We start from the raw sequence: 19863 nt of genomic DNA, 5'->3' as shown, positions 1-19863 counted from the left end.
GCTCCCGAGCGGCGCTGGCGGACAGCCGGCTTGCGTTTCCCCGAGCCGCTCGGTGCCGTCTCCGACTCGGCGGTGCGGAGCCGAGGCCGGCGGCGAGGCGGGTGCCGGGGAGCCTGCTGCTCCGGACGGGACCCCCCTCATCTGGGGCTGGGTACCGAAATAAAGCGGCCAGGCGTGCCGACTTGCTTGCAGCATGGTTTCCTCCCCTTCCCTCCCTGGCCATTCAGTGAAGAAGAGTTAATATTCTTAATCCCGCACTTTAGGACCCTTTATATCTCCGGATTTAGCCAATATTTAAATGAATAATCATCTCTGTTGGAAAGAAATCGCAGGGATTATTTCAGTGACTTCCCTCCGACGGCCACGGCAACGCCCTTCTCTCCATAACAGGTCGCGACCGGTTGGTTTCCCTTAAAACACTTCCATTATCTCCCATGGTGGGAAAGCAAAGCCGGTGGAGCGTGGGAGACCTCGCGCCGAATTAGCGCTTACCGGGGGCCGCGGTGGCGGGCGGCTCTCTCCGCGCGCGGGACCGGCGCCTGAATCGGCCTGCCAAGGGCAGAAGGCTGAAGGAGGGAGCTGGTGGGGTGCAGGCGGGCGGGGGAAGGTCGGCTGCAAGTCTGCTCTTCCCCCAGGCAGCCGCATGGTGCCAAAGCAAACCTCCTCCCGCCCAGCCGCGGCGAGGCGGGGTCCCCGGGGAGCCCCCCGGGACGCGCCTGGGTGCCGCCGCGCTCCCCTGGCCTCGAGGCACGCGCCCGCCGCTGCCCCGGTACCCGGCCTCGCCGGGAGACGTGGCGCTTGCGCTTTTTTTTCCTTCATCTTCTTCTTCCCCTTCCTTCTAATGCCGAAGTCCAGCTTTGCCACTTTCAGCTCCGTTGAAATGGCTTTTGCATACAACTGGCTCGCAAGCAGCCCTTTCATAAGATATTTGGCGAGCTGCTTAGTACTCAGCACTACTTTTTTTCTGTAGAAAAAAATGTGAACTTCGCTTTTTTCCTGATTTAATGCCACTCTTAATGTCTTTTTTTTTTTTTTTTTTTTTTTATTAAATCCTTTCTTTTGCGTTTGATCTTATTTATAGCTGAGCCACCGGTCATATGGAAACTATTATTGTATAGCATGGAGATGAAAGACTTCGGTGCAGTTAAATAAGAGTGAATAATTTGGACCAATAATACACACATACAGTGAGAGACCCTTTGTGTCAGAGTGCCCTGCGCTGTTCCCTTTTTAATATAGCGGTAGAGGTTTATAAGGGCTTTGCACAAATCTGCTTTCTGTCAGACTTATAAATTTTGACAATATTGAACCCATGTTAACATGCATCACCTTACAACTTTTCTTGCCGCGTGTTTTTATTTATCTAATTGGATAACACGAGGTCATCGTTTTTAAAAGGACAAAGCACGCCGCTGGGTGCGTTTCTTCACGATAGTGGCAAGTTAGGAATAATCTCTTCCTAACCGTAGCCCGAAGCTGCGATCCGGGCTCTAGGTGGTAGTTTTTCCTGTGTATTTAGAAAATCAATCGTGTGTGTGACGGCCACCTCTCGGCAGGAGAAGGGTTAACTGTAAGGAGAGGGGTGCGATGCTCATAACTTCATAGGAAACCTTTCCCCACTTTTTACAGCTTATGTCTGCTCCTTACCATGCCCGAACTTCAAATGCCCATCTGTGAGCGATAAAAGAAACATTTGCATGACCGTTTCTTACCGCTGCTCAGGATTCACTTCTGGGTCAGGTAGGGGCTTCCCTAGCTCCGGAGGATAAAGTTTCCATCGTCACATACATGACAGAGAGAGAGAGAATCCGAGGCGATTCAAAATGACGTGCAGTGCTTCGGGGCTGGCAGGCGCGGCTGGGATTTCATGGGGAAGGGACGAGTCGGAGGCACCAAAGCAGGTTTCCGTGTCAGTGGGGGGCTGGTCACCACGCAGACACGTTTTCTCTTTATATTTACTGAAAACTGAGCATCTTCCCCGGTGGCGGAGGACCCGTGGGCTGCGGGCACGGAGGTGGGCGATGCGGGGTGGGCAGCGGGTGCCCCGGACCCCTCCTCGCCTCGTCCCCGCTGGACCTCGTGCGGTGGCAGCGGCTGGGAGGGTGTGTTGGGAGAGCAGGGTTTTGTCCAGCGTCAGGGATTTAGACGCCTTCAGCAGGGCGCTGGGGAAACTCTCCTACAGAAAAATCCTTGATTGCTCCCTGTGACAGGGAGAAGCGAGCCTGCCCCTGCCCTTCCCAGGGCCGCCGGCCCCGCCACTTTCACAGGTCCCCGCCGCGCCGCACATCCACGCCTGGAGCAGCGGCAGGGTGGCTTCGGCCAGCAGCCCGCTCTGGGGGCACTCCTCTGTGGGGATGGCGTTCGTAAGGGTTGAACAGCCGCCAAATTCATTGCGTACATCTCGACACTGGTGAAACGAACATCTTAGGCACGGCAGAGTGGGTGGGTTTTTTTTGGAAAAGAAAGAAAAATGCATTTTGTAGGATGAGGGTGAAACTGAATTTTTTTCCAGCGTCGTGTTCTTTATCTGTGCTAAGTCCAGGTGTGCATCTCCATCATGAAATGCTGAGTGTTCAAGAATTAATTTCCACATCTATTTTTTTAAAACAGCTTCCCATCCCCAATGAATATATAGATAGTGCAGATAATCTGGAATACATACAAACTAGCATAACCAGAAAAACCTGATGTTTATACTGATACTGTTACCGTGTATAAAAACGAAAATGCAGAGTTAAGAGAAGACAAGGTCCAGCCTTCTTCCAGCTCGTCAAGTTTTTTAAATGCTGTAAAAGACTACTGCTAGTGTGAATTCGGACATCGTCTGTCCAGGTTTTGTGCCGTGCCCATCAGCCTAGTACGTGCGTGCCTCCAAAGAGACCTGCGCTGGCAGGTCTGCAGAACGATTTTGGTCCTTACTCTGATTTTGATCCCTGCCTCTGGGATCAGCCTTCTCTGTACCGGTCTTTATTTACCTTCCAGAAGCCTTTTTAACCTTAATAGCCAAAAACCCACAGGACTGGGGCTTCTCATGGTTTTTCGCTTTGGCTGAATTCTCTCGAGCGGACCGTACGTCAGGCCTGGGTCTGCGCGCGTACGCTGGGGCACCTGTGGTGCCCGAGCTGGTGATTGCGAAGGGGAAGCTGAGGCAGAGATTTGCACATCCCCAGCAGAGCCTGCTTATACCTCCCATGCACATTTTAGGATTTCTTCTTTGTAGGGGGTTTTTTTTTCCACTCCAATCTGCTGAGTGCTGCAGTAGGGGCTGTTACAAGAGATGGAAATAAATAAAATATTAATAGAACTTCAAAGTGAGTTTGATTCTCTAAAGATAAGTATTATTTATAATCTACACTCCCGGGCTGGGGGGAATGATTCGTATCTTTGCTCCACCTCAGGGCAGAGCTGTTGTTTGTACGACAGACAAACTGGCGGCACGCAGGGAGGGGGCAGCAAACGCAGCGTCCTCAGTGTCCCCGGCGGTGCCGGGGCCTGCCCACGTCTCGCGCTCGCAGGCGTTGCTGCTTTCGGTCCCTGACACCTTGCATGGGGTGGGATTTCTTTCAGTAAGTCGCGTCCCCGCATCCCCTGGCAGATGGTGGTGGGCTTGGCAGTGCTGGGTTAACGGTTGGACTCAATGATCTTAAGGGTCTTTTCCAACCTTAACGATTCTGTGATTCTATGATCGATTCTATGGGGGGTTTCGGCCGCGTTTGGCAGTGTGGCGATGCTCTTGAAGGTGCTTGGCTCCTGCTAAAAGCAGCTGATGATGTTTAAAGGAGAAAAGTAAATGGCCGGCCTATTTTAGGGGACATCTGAGGCCTGAAGTTTGCTGTAAAAGCGGCCGTTTGGGTACCCACGCGGGACAGAGCATCCCATGGGCGGGGGGGACGCGGTGGCTTGGTGCAAACCACAGCACCACCAGAAACCAGCCCCTGGAGTCTTCTGCTTGTGAGACTACGTGGTGTGGGTTAGTTTTGATCTTTTACTGTAGATGCATGTGTGTGCACATACACACACACAGAGGTGTTTGTAACCTGGTAGAGTGGGAGTTGAAGTCTTTCTGTCTCTCAGAAAATACGCTGTGTGTGGATGACGAAGCGATGGGGCTGCCTGAATCTTCTTGCAAGCGATTGAAACTGCAGAAATAAATCATCCGGGAAAACACGCTATGGCAAGGCCGTTGCAAGGTGGCGGGTTGTGTAGCCGTAGGGTTAGAAAGCGTTGGTGTTTCGGGGCGGCCCCCTCGCTGTGGCACGGGGAGGATCGCGGGTGGGAGGGGTGCTGCAGCCCCAGCTCCATCCCATCTCGGGTTGCCTGCCTCCCACGCGGAGAGAGGGGAAAATGGGCTTCAAGGCAGTCATAGCGGATAAGAAATGGTCTTTCTTTCGTGTAGGGATGGCCATACATTGGGCTTGCTCACTAAGCAAGCCTGGAATTTGCCAGTTGGCAGGAAAAAAAGCTGCAAATCTCAAGAAGCAAGATTGATCACGTAGTGGGTTGTCAAAGAGAAGAAAAGAACTGATAGTGTTTATCATTCGGTTGTGAGACGTAACATAGGTGCTTACCTTCCAGATCTCTTGAGAACCTAAAGGAGAAGAAATGTGAGGAAGTCTTTTTTTTATTAGAACCAATTTTAACAAATGTGAATAAAACTTCCTATCAGTATGTCAGCGGTAAAGTGGTGGTGACTTTATGGCATCTTGTTTTTGCATCTGAATTCAACACTTCAGTTCAAAAATCCTCCAGATGATTAGCTCCCCATTATTACCATGTCTGCTTCTTGACGTGGTCAAACAAGAGGTAGTCTTCAAGAAGTCAGGCCAAATAATCAAGATAGCCAGGCTGCCCTTCTTCAAGCTGGACCACCCAACTGGAGGCATCTCCTGTAGCCCTGCAACGAGGTGGTCCAGGGGAGGAGGTGGGCTGCTCCGGGGCAGGAGCAGGACGGGATGCTTGCCATCTCCGGCTCTGTCTGTCTGTCTGCACAGGTCATGGATGGAGCCCGGGGAGGCTGGCAGGAAAATGGAGGGACCCAGAGCGAGACGTGGCCTCTGTCAAAGCGCCTTTACAGCTTCCAGCCGCTCTCGGGAGCTCTGCTCCAAGGGTGGTGGGTGGTTGCCAACCAGAAGTGGTATCATATGTTTCTTTGTCTTCATCGACCTCAAAACTAAATGGTTTTCGTCTTTTGTAGAATCGCAGAAAAATGTAGATTGGAGGGGACTTGTGGAGGTGGCCGCGGTGAAGCCCCTGCCCGCGGCGGGGCCAGCTTTGGAGTCAGGTCCAGCTCCCAGGCTCGGTCAGGTTGCCCAGGGTCGTATGCAGCTGAGCTGGGTGCCGCTGGGGAGAAGGATGGAGAAGGAGAGCCTGTTTCACTGGTGCTTTTCTTTCGTAGGTGTGGGGAAAAAATACTTTTTCCCCTCAGAAGGATGTCATCAGGATTTTATTGAGTTTTCTGCATTGAGATTTCAGGACGTGGAGCTGCCGAGCTCTAAGCGCCCCGTAACAACCGATTCTCTCTTAAAACCAAATAATGCTGGCTCCAGTCTTTTCTTAGTATCTCATGTTTTAAAAATTAAAATGTCTCAACAAGGAGAGAGTTTTTCTCTCTGCTATTTTACACTTGCTTTCGGTTATTTGCGTTTCGTCTAGTAGTAAAAGATTTTCTCAAGTTCCCCTTGGCAGGATTCCCTTTTATCTTTCTTACTGCGGTCTCGACTTGCTGGTAACAATTATCCTATATTATCTTGTAAGTCTGATTAGAAACATCCCTCCATCTTTTTATCTGCCTGAGTACTTACTTTTTGAGAATAAAGAGCGATTTACAGTTCTCTGCCGGGTTTATCGCCCCTTTCACTCGAGCGTTGGGGGATGCATGCACCGGAGGAGGTGGAGCGCCGAGTTTTCCGTGCGGACACGCTGTCTGTCTGTCCCTACAGACGTCCGTCGGTACCTCTCCCGCTCGGAGCGCAGCCAGCCGGAGCTGCCGTGCAGGACCGGGGAGGCAGCGCCGGTGTTACCGCTCCGGGTGCTTTTTTATCAAAGTCTCCTGCAGCTCCTGACAGTTTTGCTCTTCAGATGCTTAACTCTTCTCGGCGGTCTCCTTTATTTAATGAAGGAGCAACCCTGCTCCGCAGAGTGTGCCTGCGAGCCACGTAGAGGGGAGGAATGGATGCGTTTCCATCGCGCCCGCGCTGTCAGCTCCGATGATGGCATTACTGGAGTGTTTAATAAAACCTTTATTGGTATATTACCCGGAGTCATGGCGTTGGCAGGGATGGAGCCCCTTCGGGTTTGGGACTCGGTGGTTAATGAAATACAGCGAGCGCTAATTTGGACGGGGCTTCTCGTTTTGGAAAGGCAGGTGACACGTTATTATGTTTGGGGGGAGCGGCTCGCTGCCGCAGCTCCCGCTGTCAGAGGCTTAGCTGGCATTACGGGGAAAAAAAATGGCAGGCCTGTGAATCTGATCCCCCGAAATGAAAGTCGAATGCCAAATTGAAATTCCTGCAGGATTTCCGATAGCAACGGGGGAATTGAGAAGCCCACAATTAAGCATATGGGCATTAAGATAATTGTCAGATCTGTTGGCGGACATGATAGAAGACAGATGGGTAGGAATCAGTGCGCTCGGCTGCAGCACCCTGGGAGACAATTTGACGTTTTACCTGCCTGAGCTGCTCTGCCGCGTTTGTCACGAGGCGTGCGGCGCAGTGTCCTCCCGGGCGGCCTGCGCGGTGCGGTGCGAGCGGCGTGCGCGGTGGCGCGCGGTGCGGCTGTACGGGCCATCTGCGCCCTCTAGTGAAACAGGGCCCGGTGCCGGGCCTCACCGTCCCCATCCCTCTCCTGGGGTCCCCAGGACTTGGGGTTCGGCCAGCTGTCCGGCGCCGCAGGGCCTCAACGCTGCCTCTCTCCTCCCCGGCAGGTTGGAGCGCATCGCGAGGACGGGGTCAGCCTCCGCGGGAGCCACTCGCTCGTGCCAAACCAGGTCCCGGTCCCCCAGCTGCCTGTCCAGTCTGCCACGTCCCCGGATTTGAACCCACCCCAGGACCCGTACAGGGGTGAGTACCGCCTGCCTGGGAAGCCGGTCCCCAAACAGGCGGCCGGGACGGCGGTGACCCGGGCTGGCGGGACGAGGTGTCTGCGCTTCTGGTGACAGGGATGGTGGAGGCTGTAACGCAGCACCGGGCGCAGCCGAGGCTGCAGGGCCCGTTTGCTGATCCAGCTCTGAAATACTCCAGTTATTACAACTAGAAGCACGCAAGCAGCTCCAGACAGTGAGTCTTGACACCAGGACTGCTTTAAGCAGCAAAATTAAGCGTGTAGGAAACACTGCAGGAGGCACATCGGAAAGGCGTGAGTTTAAGACCTGCGGATTTTCCACCGCCTTTACAGTTCTGCCCGCGGGCAGGACGCCTCTCCTTGGCTCATGAGATGTGCTGCGCTCTCCTAAGCCTCGCCGACTCCTCGGCAGGGTGGCTGCAAAGCGGGCCTGGAGCGAACCGAACCCAGAGGACGTCGGGGGGTTGGTGTTATTCCTAGAGGTAGCTGCTCTTCCCGTTAAAGTGAGGAAGAAAGAGCCCAGACTGTTACGATGGCTTACAAGGTCTTGCTCATTGCAGCCAAGGTATTTTGATTATTTTATGAGAATGACATAGGAAAGATTTTTTTTTTAAGATGAAGGAAAAGTTAAATAGTGATTGAAGAACAGGAGTAGCAGCTAGGAGTCCTGTGCCACCTTCCTCAGACCCGAGTTAGACCTCCAAGCCCCCGCCAAAACCCGATCTCGGGAGGTGCCGTCCCCACGCATGGCTCTGCAGCAGCCAGCTGGGGCTGGGCCGCGGGTCACCCTTCGCCGGGGACAGGGGACAGACACACAGGCCGTTCGGGCCTTGCCTTCATCACTGCTTGACAGGTTGTCCGTGTGTTTTCTCGCAGGCATGCCAACCGGACTGCAAGGGCAGAGCGTCTCTTCGGGTAGCTCCGAAATCAAATCTGACGACGAGGGAGATGAAAACCTCCAGGACACAAAGTCTTCTGAGGACAAGAAACTAGAGGATGACAAGAAGGATATCAAATCAATTACTAGGTCAAGATCTAGGTAACAGTATATAATAGTGTCGCTTCATTTAATTCCTTTACTGGATTTCGATGAAGTGAACAGAACAGGAGGAAACTATGAGGTTTTTTCCTGGCAGGTAAAACCACAGCCTAAGTGGAACGGGATGGCTCTTCTGGCAGTACCAAGTACTTTTCTGGTACCTGTACTCCGGGACGTCATCAAATTCAAACAATTCACAAATTTGGACGCTGAGCAAGTTCTCCACAATCTATAAAGAAATTGCATTACGCTAAAATGTATGAATTAGGCTGTTATTCCTCTCTGCCCCTGCTTGCAAATTGGAATACAGTGTGGATTTTCATCTCTTTAAAAATGTGCCTAAGAGCTGGTCACACCTGCATCTGAACTAACAAACCGTATGCTTTTCTTTTACCTCTGAAATAAATTTGTCATTCCCAGTCCTCGATTTCCGTAAATCTCTAGGGCTCCCTAGGTTTAAGCGGAGGGTTTAGAGGTCTTTGCTTGTTCGACATAGACTTTATACATTTTGGGGAAGTATTAGTGAAGGCGTAGCTGGATTGTATGATCTGGGAGCGCAGGCCCATGGTAAATGTGACCGATGTCTATGGGTGCTGCAGATGTGAACCCGAGCAAGGGACGGGCTTCGCTCCTGTCCCTTGCAGTTCAGCTGCCTCGCCTGCCTGTCAGCACAGGGCCCGAGGCACAGCTCAGGACCGCAGGTACTCATCATCGTAGCTGAAAATCCCGACAAAACTGAAACCCAGGCACAACCCTGCTTTGTCCAGGGGAAGTTTTTAAAGACGAATGGCAGCGTCCTTCTGCCTTTTCTCCTCCCATGCCTGGTTCTCTGTATAAAAACGGAGCCGCGGTAGGAAGCGTCTGAGCAGACGTGCTGCCCCCAAGAGAGCGCCGAGTCTCAGACCTCTCAGGCCAGCGCTCGTGACGTTTAAAGCATTAATTACATGCACGTCTCTTATGACTGGAGAAAATATATGACACTCGAGATCTTCTCTGAATAAATGTGTTGAAGTAACCGTATGTATAAGCGAGGCTTTCATGTGCGTTTACGATATGGCAAGAAGAAAGCACCTTTATGCTGATGTGAGGTGATCGTAGTTCTTGTTAATTCAACAAATATGCTGTCGCTTATGCATATTTATGTGTGCTTTGAAGCTTTTGTAGGCTAACATTTTTGCTTTTAACATGCTTGCAGCTTTAAAAGGTTACTCCTGATATTTAGTTATATGTCTAAATCCATGTCGTTAGGGCTGCTGAGAATTTATTACTCCATTTGCATAACCAATTCAAATTATATAGTGCCAGTGACTCACCAGTGGATGCGTTTTCAATTTAAAATCATCATTTTATCTGGATAGAAAGCAGTTTTGTTGCAGAAAGGATGCAGAAGTTCACCGTAGGGCTCTTCACAGCCATAAATTACTTCCGTGGGTCTTTGCCCACGGGCGTTTCGGTGCCCCGTGCTCCGTGCAGGGGCTGGGGTGCTGCCCGCACCCACCGCCTGTGGCTTGCCGCTGCTCGGGAGGGTGGCGGATCCTCACCCTCAGCGGTGGAGAAAGCTTCTTCCAAAACCGGAATGACGGTCTGCTGACAGGGAAGCGTGTAAATGCACGGCTGTCATCCTGGCTTGGAAGTTACCGCTGGGGGGCCGGAGCCCGTGGGACTTGGGCGCGAGCACGGCGGGAGATGGGGCAGGTCCCCTCGCTCCCGGGGCGAGCCACCGGCAGCAAAGGTGGGAGCAGTGCAGATAGCCACCACCGTGTCCTTTGGGGTTAAAGGGTGACAACAGGCGGAGATCTGCCACAACTGAAAATGTTGCGGTATCGGCTGTGCTAAAATATGCCATTGAAAAAAGAGCTGTAGTTTTGCTTCTTTAAAGTAGCACAAGTCCTGCCTTGCAGGATGTAAAGCTTCGTTACAAACCAGGGCTTTACTCAGTGTAAGATTTCAGGGGACTGAACTTTGCGCAGGTCTGGTGGCAGCAGGACAGCAGATCAGGATCGCTCAGAAGGTGTCTGCTCGTGAACTGCAGCCCTAGTTTTGGACAAAGTCTGTTGAAAATGTTTGCACCGCTTATTTTCCACATCATTAGAAAATGATGTATTCCTTTTGTCTCCCAGCAATAACGATGACGAAGACCTGACACCGGAGCAGAAGGCCGAGAGGGAAAAGGAAAGGAGGATGGCCAACAACGCTCGGGAGCGCCTGCGCGTCCGCGACATCAACGAGGCTTTCAAGGAGTTGGGCCGGATGGTGCAGCTCCATCTGAAGAGCGACAAGCCCCAGACCAAGCTCCTGATCTTACACCAGGCTGTGGCTGTCATCCTCAGCTTAGAGCAGCAAGTCAGAGGTCAGCGTGCCACCTCTCGGATCTCCTGACACCCCTCCCGGGCTTCGGCCGTGCCGAACACACCTTTCTGGGGGGGGGGGGAAGCGTGGCCGGGGGGCAGCCGGTGCCGGGGAGAGAGGCAAGACCCAAGCCTTGGCACCCAGAGCCGGCTGGGCACCTCTGAGCACCCAGGGTGCTTGTGTTCCCCAGCACCGGGGGTGCTGGCGTAGGTCCTCGGTGGCCTCAGCACATTTTAGGGTCTTCAGCAAGATCCAAATTCAATATTAAGCTTGGCTGCTCCTTAGCAAAGCACAAACACGGAGGTATTTGCAGAGCTTGTGTGTGGAGTTGCGCTGCATTTCAGCGCTTGACCTGACCGAGCTGCATCCTCCGCTTCAGCCCGCTAAATTCCCCTTAGCAGGACTGGAACGAATAAGTGACGATTAATTATTTTAAATGCCCATGCAACGAGCGGACCAATCTGGTATATAAAAATGTGAATATTTGAACTCGCCTTTTGCTTCCATTCAACAGAAAGAAATCTGAATCCTAAAGCAGCGTGTCTGAAAAGAAGGGAAGAAGAGAAAGTATCTTCAGATCCTCCTCCGCTTTCCCTGGCAGGACCCCACCCTGGGATGGGAGATGCCTCCAATCACATGGGACAGATGTAAAAAAAAGGCAAGTTTGTTTTCGGCCGTGCCCGGGAGCCTTCCGCCCCGCGCCCGGAGGGGTTACCCCGGTGCAGCCCCCCGTCCCGGGGCAGACCGGCCCGCGGGGTGCTGCGCGCGGGGGTGGGTGTGCCGGCCCGCCCCGTGTAAACTGATTTTCGGGTCGCCCTGCGAGCACCCTTGGTTTCCAGGGCCGCGTTGAGGTGGGTTGCTGGAGGAGGGTGTAGGGACGCGCGCTCAGCTCGCCGTGACTGATGAGATCTTTTACTTCTTCCGCAGGTCCAAGTTGCCACATTTCTTCATTTAAGCAAGAGACCACTTCCTTAACAGCTGTATTATCTTAAACCCACATAAACACTTCTCCTTAACCCCTTTTTTGTAATATAAGACAAGTCTGAGTAGTTAAGCATCACAGACGCAAGAGATTTCAGCATTCCCGATTATTAAAACCGAGAAAAAAACAAACAAAAAGTGCAACTTGAGGGACGACTCTCTTTAACATATCACGCAGAATGTCTAACGCAGTATGTTACGAGCTGTAAGTGCACAGCCTAGAGACTGAATGGCAATCTTCTCCACACTGTGGGACAATGCATTTGTGCCTAAACTTCTTTTGGAAAAAAAAAAAAAAAAAAAATATAATTAATTTGTAAGTCTGAAAAAAATATTTAATTTAAAATTGTAAACTTGCAATAATGAAAAAGTGTACTTCTGAAGAAAAAAAAAAAAAAATGAGCGTTTTTGTTGGTGTGCTAGACAGCTAGTGTTTATACTTACTGGATATTAAAAGGGAAGCTTTGCTGCCCAGATATTTACAAAACCAGCAAACGTCCTAATGAAAACTGAAGCGATGACATTAGCCATTCCTTAGGGTAGGAGGAACAGATGGATCTTATAGACCTATGACAAATATATATATATAAATATATATATAAATATATATTAAAAATTTAGTGAATATGGTAAGCTTTTGTTCATTTGTTTCAGACTTTTTTGCTCCTGTAAAAAAATAGTACTGATTAACTTTTTTAAAAAGAAGATTTTACTGTAAATAAGGATTTTTTTGTCTTATTTCTGTCCCTCTCCCCTGTTTTTGTTATTGTAACCTGTAGTGCCAACTCTGTCTCTGGAGGGGTAGTGCAGGATGAAATGCTGACCCTGACGTTGCTTCTCATTCATAACTAAAGTAGAGAGTTGTTTCTTCAGTCTTTGGGGAAGACAGGACTCTGGGGCCGGCGGTGTGCCGGCACCCCGGGCGCGGGAGCGAGCCCCGGCCGCCCCGCCGCGCCGCGCCGCTCGACCCGTTTTCTGGGATTTTCAGAGGTACAAGGTTAGAATGCTACAATGTTACCACTGTGCCTTCCAATGTTTATATCATCGGAAACATAACATAATCAAAGTGGCTGTGATTAACGAACCGATTAAAGTGTTACCTATGTGTGTAGCCTAAATAGTGTGCAGTGAGGCGTTGCTGAATACATGGTCAGACTGGGGGGGGGGGGCCACCATCGCGGGGGAAAATTGCAAGTAGTGTGACAGATTTGATCGACTTCTTTTTTCTGTTGTTCTTCTCTCGTTTTTAAGTGGATTATTTAAGTGTAGACCACTTGCTGCCTCCTCCTTTCTTTGTGAAATGCCAATTTCGGTCATCATGCAGCATTATAACAAGCCTTATGAGTCCTAAAGCATTAAGTTGCACTTTCTCGAGGAGGGGTGGTAGTACAGGATTTCTCTGGCCAGTACGAATGAAGTTTTTACTTAACATATTTAATAGTAACATAGCTCCAACTATGGCACAGCAGCTCATCAGATAACTAGCTTTGAAGTCTGGGCACAACTGAACCAACTTCCATAGTGAATCTTAATCACGATTGACTTTGGTGTACAGTACGATTAACAGATAGTGCTCCTAGTTAGGTATTTGTCAGCATCCTTTTGTCTCTAATTCCAGTTTCTATTTTTACAGCCACACCGACCTGGCATGTATTTTAAATAAAATCTCCCTGTTCGAGTAGATTTTCCACCTATCGACACTGAATAAATGCCATAAATCCATCAAACGGTCTAAATGTTCCATCTGTTCTCCTGTTTTGCCAGTTATATAGTAATGAAAAATACATTTGTAAATTTTATGCAACAAACGGCAAACGTATCATTATTTTGAAATTGTGTATGTAAAAGTTATATTTTTACATGTAGACTCTTGTTATTATGTGTTTTAATACATTGTATCAGTTTTTTTGTTTATAAAAATCTGTGTGGTTGAAACAAAGTCTCATTTAAATGAAATAGTGAGATACGAGAATCTGAATTTTATGTTTGTTTCTGAAAACGTAAAGAACAAATATGATAGTTACCACATGCTCACCTTCGACATCCCCATACCCATTTGGATTAGCTGTGTGCGTGCTGAAAACTGTAAATATGTTCAGTAGCGATAAAACTTTCAATGTTTTGATTTGTCGATAAGTTTCTCAAATGTGGAGGTGGATTCAACTGCTAGAGCAGACGCTAGAGGAGACCACACTAAGGCTTAATTCCGAGTTGCCAAGGCTTATCGCAGGAGAACCGCTGGACTTGGAGCAGGCCCGGCTTATCTGAGAGGGGGTGTCCCAAAGCTGAGCCCACCCGGCGCCGAGGACGGCCCGCCGTCCCCTCGGCGGGCTGGAGGGCTGCGCTGCTCCGTGCCGCGCGGGTCGGCCCTCCGGATGGGGTGAAGAGCGCGATGCCGATGAACAAGCCATAGATTTTTTTTTTTTCCAGGAGACCTCAGACCCGGTGGACCCCGCTCGGTTTCGGTCTGTCCGAGTGCACCGCTCGATCGGGGTAGGGACCGGCAGGATCGTCACCCAGACGCTGAGGACTGTGCTTCTGATAAACGATGTAAAAACAAAACAAAACAAAATTATAAGACCAACTTCATGTTTATTTAAAACAATCTGTGGACAGAAAATAAATGACGAGTTTAGTTTCTGGAACTTAAAAAAGAAAGAAAAAGCTTTTCTTGTTCCGCTCGCACTCGGCTCTCGCTGAACTCGAGGAGCAGCTCGGGGCGGTGCCCGGCGGCTGCGGTGCTCCCGGCCGCCGCGGGGACGGACGCGGGCTGCCGGCGGCACGCGGCGGGCGCTCCCAGGCTCCCGCTCCCTAGCTTACGCAGGATGCGCCCTCGCCCGTCCTGGAGTTAAGAACCGAGGAGGATCCTGGCCGGCTTTCCGCTCCAGATGAGGCAAGATCTAAAACGAAGACCACCCCCACGAGTGTGTAATCCGTCATTTTTTCCGTTATTTCCCAGCCCAGGTAAGGTGTGCGCATCTCGAGCTGCCTTTCTCCGAGGGGATCGAGCCGATGATACTTAGTTAAAGCGATGAAGGTTTTAGAAAGCCGTACCCCGTGGTAATAAAAGCGGGCTAAGAAACTCTCAAAGCAAGCAAGCAGTCCTGAATTAGCAGCTTTTTCTGAACTGATCCACCTCCACATTCAAGTAATTTATGAATATGCTGAATAGGGAATCTGTTCATCTAGAACTTTTTTACCATTTGTCTTCTGTGTAGCTGCAAGGAACACTAATGTTTATACAACTGTCAGTCCTACCAGTGATGCAACTTGTACTGATTCAGTCTTCCGAGGTTTTGGGGGGGTTTTTTAGGTTTTTTTTCAGGGGTCGGGGGGGGGGGGGGGGGGAAGGCGATGAAGACGGGTGGTCAGGGAGAGGAGGGGTTCACCTTTGTATCCAATAGGCAGAAAACGATCCGTGTCCAAAAGCGAACAATGCAGAATATTGCCAGGAATGACGAGATTTCAGTGGAAACAAGCACAAACGAAAAATTTCCAAAAAAAGGGAAAAAAAAAAAAAAAAAAAGGGAAAAAAATACAAAAAAAAAAAAGGCAAAAGAAACAAAACGAGTCCACTGGTTGACTGGAAAAAAAACCCTAGAGGTGGAATGCGATGAATTCCAACGCAGCGGGGCAGCGGGGCCCGGGGGGGGCCGCCTTTTCCTTTGGGTTTCGGTTGGTTTGGGTTTTAAAGAACATGTTCTTTCTCATGGGACTTGAAGTTGATTCATATTTGTGCAGTGCTGGTTTGACCATACTCATTTCAAGTATTATAGACTTATGTAATGGTGAAAATATATGAACTGTGGCCTTTTTCATTCTTGTTACTTGTGATGCAATTAAGTGAAGATAAGAAAAAAAAAAAAAGCAGAGATTTACCATGTATCAGTGCCTGGCTTTTTGTTATAAAGCTTCGTTTGTCTAGTGCTCTTTTTGCTATAAAATAGACTGTAGTACACCCTAGTAGGAAAAAAAAAAAAACTAAATTTAAAAATAAAAAATATATTTGGCTTATTTTTCACAGGAGCAATCCTTTTATACCATGAATATTACGGAAAAAAAAAAAAATTGTCAGATTCTGAATATTTCTTCTTTGTAGATTTTTGGAATCATTCTGAGTAAAAGTTTGTTACTTTATTTTACTATTTAAAAGATGTTATTTTACCATGTGTTATTGAGATGAAACTGTATGGTAGCTTTTTTTTTTTAGTTGTAGGTCGCAACGGGGAAATTTTTGCGACTATACACATAGCTGCAGCAGTAAAAACGAAAAAAAAAAAGGGGGAAAAAAATGAAAAAAAGGGAAAAATATAAAAAAAGAAAAAAAAAAAAGATGAACAGTTACACCTTGTTTTCAATGTGTGGCTGAGTGCCTCGATTTTTTCATGTTTTTGGTGTATTTCTGATTTGTAGAAGTGTCCAAACAGGTTGTGTGCTGGAGTTCCTTCAAGAAGATGACAAGCAAACAAAGACAGCTTGGTGTAGGCCATTACCTGTTTCTCATCTGTAGTTATTCGATGCCGTCATGTACATGACCGTTCTGTAGCAATAAATGTGCCATTTTTATAAACCCTTTCCGACACTTGGCTTTCATTTCATTCTGCGTTGCCCGCCGGCGCCGCTGCCGCGCCGCAGGGCTCTGCTTTTGGGGGGGGTTCTTAGGAAAATGGGTGCTTTTTTTTTTAAACGTGTGTGCGTTTCTGGTCAAAACCCGTTGTTTCCGTGCGTCTGTGCCGGGGCGGCCGGAGGGGCCGGTGCCGGCGGCGGGGCCGGGCGCTTCGGGCTTCCCCCCGCGGTGGCTGCTGCACTTGCCGGTAGCGCTGGCGAAGCGCTTCCCAGGCCTCTCGGAGGAAGGTGCGGTAAGAAGGCGAGATCATTTTCATTCTCATCCTCATATAGATTTTCCTCTGTTCCGTAAGTAAAACATCGGTATTTCACCCTAAAACTCTCTGAGCCCCCAGAAGAACACGAAGCACCGAGCAGGGGATGCTGTACAGGGGGTGTGAGGAGCGCGGGCAAAGCCAGCCCATCACCCTTGGAAAAACAGGCAGAATCCGTAAGATCCGAGGCTGTGTATCTGCAGAAATGAAACCGCGAAGCGTTCCGCTGTGCCCTCGCTTGCCGTGCGCGGTCGGCGCTCGCCGCATCGCTGGGTCAGCTCTTCTGCCGGTTTTTCTCCGCTACAATTTCATGGTTGGAGCTGGAGCGAAGACCCGAGATGCGTTACCGCTGTAAACTGGGCAGTGCCAACCGCGCTCGTGGTTTCACACTATTTACACTTCTTTTTTTTGTTTTAATTCACATCTGGTCGGCACTGTTGGACATTCTCAAGCCAGACAGAGCCCACCAAGTTCAGACTTGTACAAAGTCCTTGCATCCCACCTTGCCGAGAGAAAGTCGTGCAGACGGCGGTGGTGGGGACGTGTGGGCTGAGAGGGGATCTTGGTGGAACGGCCTTGGGTTGGTTTTGGAGAAACGAGGGGGGCTGGTTCACGCAACATTTATACAACACCCGAGACGGACATAAAAACCATTGCGGATTTGCACCGAGGAATTATTTCTCCCGTGTGGTGGCCCTGGGAGCTGCTCAGCCATCGCCGACGCCTGCGGCCTTGCGGCGGTGCCGTACCCGCCGCCGGCCGCTCGCCCGCGGGAGGACCCCGAAGGCCCATCGCTGCGGCCGGCGGTAGCAAAATGCGAGGACTCGATTTACTCAGTCGTACGTGACACACGTCTGATCCTTGCAAAGCTTTTGGATGGTAACACCGTTAGTTTTGCCAATGACTGGAGTTTTATTGCTGCGGTTTAACCCTTCTGCCACAGTTCATTATTGCTACTGAACGATGCAGCTTGGTCTCTTTGAGCATTACAGATGAATTCATGTGTTTAACCGAGTTTTTCTTCCCAAGCAGGATAGCAGGTCATTTTAAATAACTGCAGGCGCTGGCTCCGTGGTGTTTCCTGGGGGAGGGTGCGCAGACTTCTCGGACAGAAAATAATCTCCAATTAATCCCTTGGGGAGAGCGTGGCTTTCAGGGCCAGCCCCTCGAGGCTGCCGGGCACGGCCCAGCCCCGCGGGGTCTCCACGTGCCCTGCCGCCTCTCCGTTCGTTTTGGAGGAACACTGCAACCCCTGAGCCCACTCCCGCAACCACCAGACCTCTCCTTCCCCGCACCGCCAGCCTGGGCCGAGCAGGAGCTCCTGCCGGTTTCTGCCCGCGACGCCTGCTCTGAAGATGCCACCGGAGTCGTCGGTCCGACGCGGGCGCAGCACAGCTGGAGCGAGGAGCCGGGCGGGCAGGGACGAGGGAGGAGGCAGCGTGGGCAGCCCAGCACCAGCTGCCTGGCCCCCATCCCGCGCCCGCACCTTCCCTTGGGCATCAGAGCCGCTCTCCAGCTCACGTGCGTTCGTTCTCCGCTTGCAGAAAGCGAAGGTGGTTGGCCAAGGAGGTGCCCCGAGGGGCTGGGAAAGGTGCCCGGGTGGGCTGGGGCGCTGGGCACAGCTCTGCCGTCCCGGGGGTGGGCGGAGGGGTGCCCGGGGTGGAAACCCGGCCACTGACAGCAGCTCAACCACGCTGCGTTAGAGGGCTTTCAACAGGACATTCCGTTGGTAATTCATTTATGAGGAGCTTGGGCTTTTTTTTGTTTACTAATAAAGCTACGGGGCTCCACATTTCTTCTGAAAAAGAATAGAAGAGCTGAAGGGTGTCTCTATAGATAGAGCTCGGATGCGGAGTCATCCCACCCCGTCCCGTGGCTGACAGCTCTAGGAAAGCTGGCTTGATATCATATGCAATTACGCTGCAATTATGTTGGTAGCCAGTAAATACATCTCAAGTGTCTTGAGCTTGTAAATCTTCAAAGCGTGAGCACTGGGAATGAAACCGCCCTGTCCTCTCGGCTGGGGCTCAGCCACCGCCCCCGGCTGCGTTACACGGCACGGGGCTCGCAGCGGGGGGACAGGGAACTTCGGCCCCTTTCCGAGCCCGACGAGACCCCTCAGGCTCCCTCCCCGCACCCCTTTTCTGTCAAGTCCCCTGCAGTGATCTTCCCCAGACATAGAGGTTGGGGGTTTTTCGCTGGTGGTGGTTTTTTAAATATCAATCCTGAGGCTAAAATGCAGTTCCCCTGGCCTTGTTTACTTTCTGCTTCGGTACCTGTGGGTTTAAGATCTAAAACCTGCTTATGCGGGCGCACAGAGAGGGTCCCCCCTTCAGACAAAGCCTTTCACGCAGTGTTGTCCCTTTTCATTTGGATGCAAACTGCCGCTGGCCCAGCTCTTAGCAGCTCCCCACGCTTAGTTAAACCCTAGCACTCATCAGTTTGGTGGCATGGAGCACCCGAAGACAAGCCCTCCCAGCCTGGGGTGAGGTACGTGGGGGTTAAGACTCATCTCATGCTTCAGGGTGTCCCCCAAAAGCTGTGGCTTTAGCCCATCACTGTCAGCTGCTGATTTTGCACGGGTGACAACAGCCTTTTGGATTTGGTGACGGTTGGATGTACCCAACGGGGAGGTGCGTCCCCGGGGTGCCGGGGGCGAGGAGCACGGCTTGGCCGGGCGAGCAGACCACGCTGCCAGAACAAGCGGTCTGCCCCACAGCTAACGCTGGTGTTCCGAACATCGTTAGAAGAAGAGATGGCTATTGCTTCTTTCCTGTGATTAGAGGAAAAACCTACTGCTTTGGGTACCCCCATTCGCAGAGAGCAACCGCTCTGTCAGAGGACGCGTCCCCGGACAGCCCGGCCACATGTGCAGCGATGGCTTTCGAAACAGCTGCATTTACCAATGCCAAACCAGAGCAACAATAGATAAAACAGGGCAAGAGCAAAAGATCTGCATCCGTTTGGATGTGCCATGCCTGCCTGAGAGCCCTCACGTCCCAGGAGGACTCGGTCCATACTGGCTGGTTGAGCGGCTGCAGGTCCCACGCCAGGACCTCAGAGGGCTTTGCAGAGCTTTGCCGGTAGGACAGGCTGGGAAATCTGTGCCCCAGGAGCCGGGAAGTGGTCATAAGCCGTTCCCTGCAAACCCTGCCCCGCCACACGCTTTAACCAGCCACGGCACACACGGTTGCCCCAGGGGCCAGCGCAGGATGAGGCAGCCTGTGCCACCCAGCAGCCAGCCAGGGGTGCGTCCCGTGCCCCAGACCGCTGTGCGGGGATGTTTAGCTCGGGCAGGCTTTGCTCAGCGGGCTCTGAAATGCCCCAGCGTGCACACTGCTGTTGTGGCCACCAGCCCTCGCTGTGGTGGTGCCCACCGCTGGCTGTCACCTGTTGTTCCCGGGATGCTCGTTCTGGAAAACTGTATCTGGAAACACAGACACACACGGCGGTTCTGCTAGGAGTACGCAGCAGTGCCTGAAGCTGCAGGAAGGTAGTGCTGCAGGAGAAAGCCGCAGCCCGGGGCGGGTGTCCACAGGGAGAAGAAGGGGC

At 51.2% G+C, this 19863-nt stretch overlaps 1 protein-coding gene across 24 annotated transcripts in view; it reads left to right on the top strand.

Moving 5' to 3' along the window:
* Positions 1 to 14763, top strand: part of TCF4 (transcription factor 4) — a 239753-nt gene extending 224990 nt beyond the window's left edge. For 19 of the 24 annotated variants that reach the window (XM_087772702.1, XM_087772700.1, XM_087772701.1 and 16 more), the window contains 5 exons: positions 6926 to 7061; positions 7939 to 8101; positions 10222 to 10451; positions 10965 to 11108; positions 11378 to 14763. In XM_087772702.1, the coding sequence (XP_087628828.1) occupies positions 6926 to 7061; positions 7939 to 8101; positions 10222 to 10451; positions 10965 to 11101 (666 nt within the window). In that variant the 3' untranslated portion in view covers positions 11102 to 11108; positions 11378 to 14763. The remainder of the gene's footprint in view (positions 1 to 6925; positions 7062 to 7938; positions 8102 to 10221; positions 10452 to 10964; positions 11109 to 11377) is intronic. The other 5 variants (XM_087772699.1, XM_087772710.1, XM_087772698.1 and 2 more) reach the window with 1 other exon arrangement.
* Positions 14764 to 19863: the final 5100 nt, after the last annotated feature.

Source organism: Nipponia nippon, unplaced genomic scaffold (genome assembly GCF_047370975.1).
Source record: "Nipponia nippon isolate SJK-2023a ecotype South Korea unplaced genomic scaffold, ASM4737097v1 scaffold_37, whole genome shotgun sequence".
Lineage (NCBI taxonomy): Eukaryota > Metazoa > Chordata > Aves > Pelecaniformes > Threskiornithidae > Nipponia > Nipponia nippon.
This window is presented reverse-complemented; position numbering and strand designations above follow the sequence as displayed.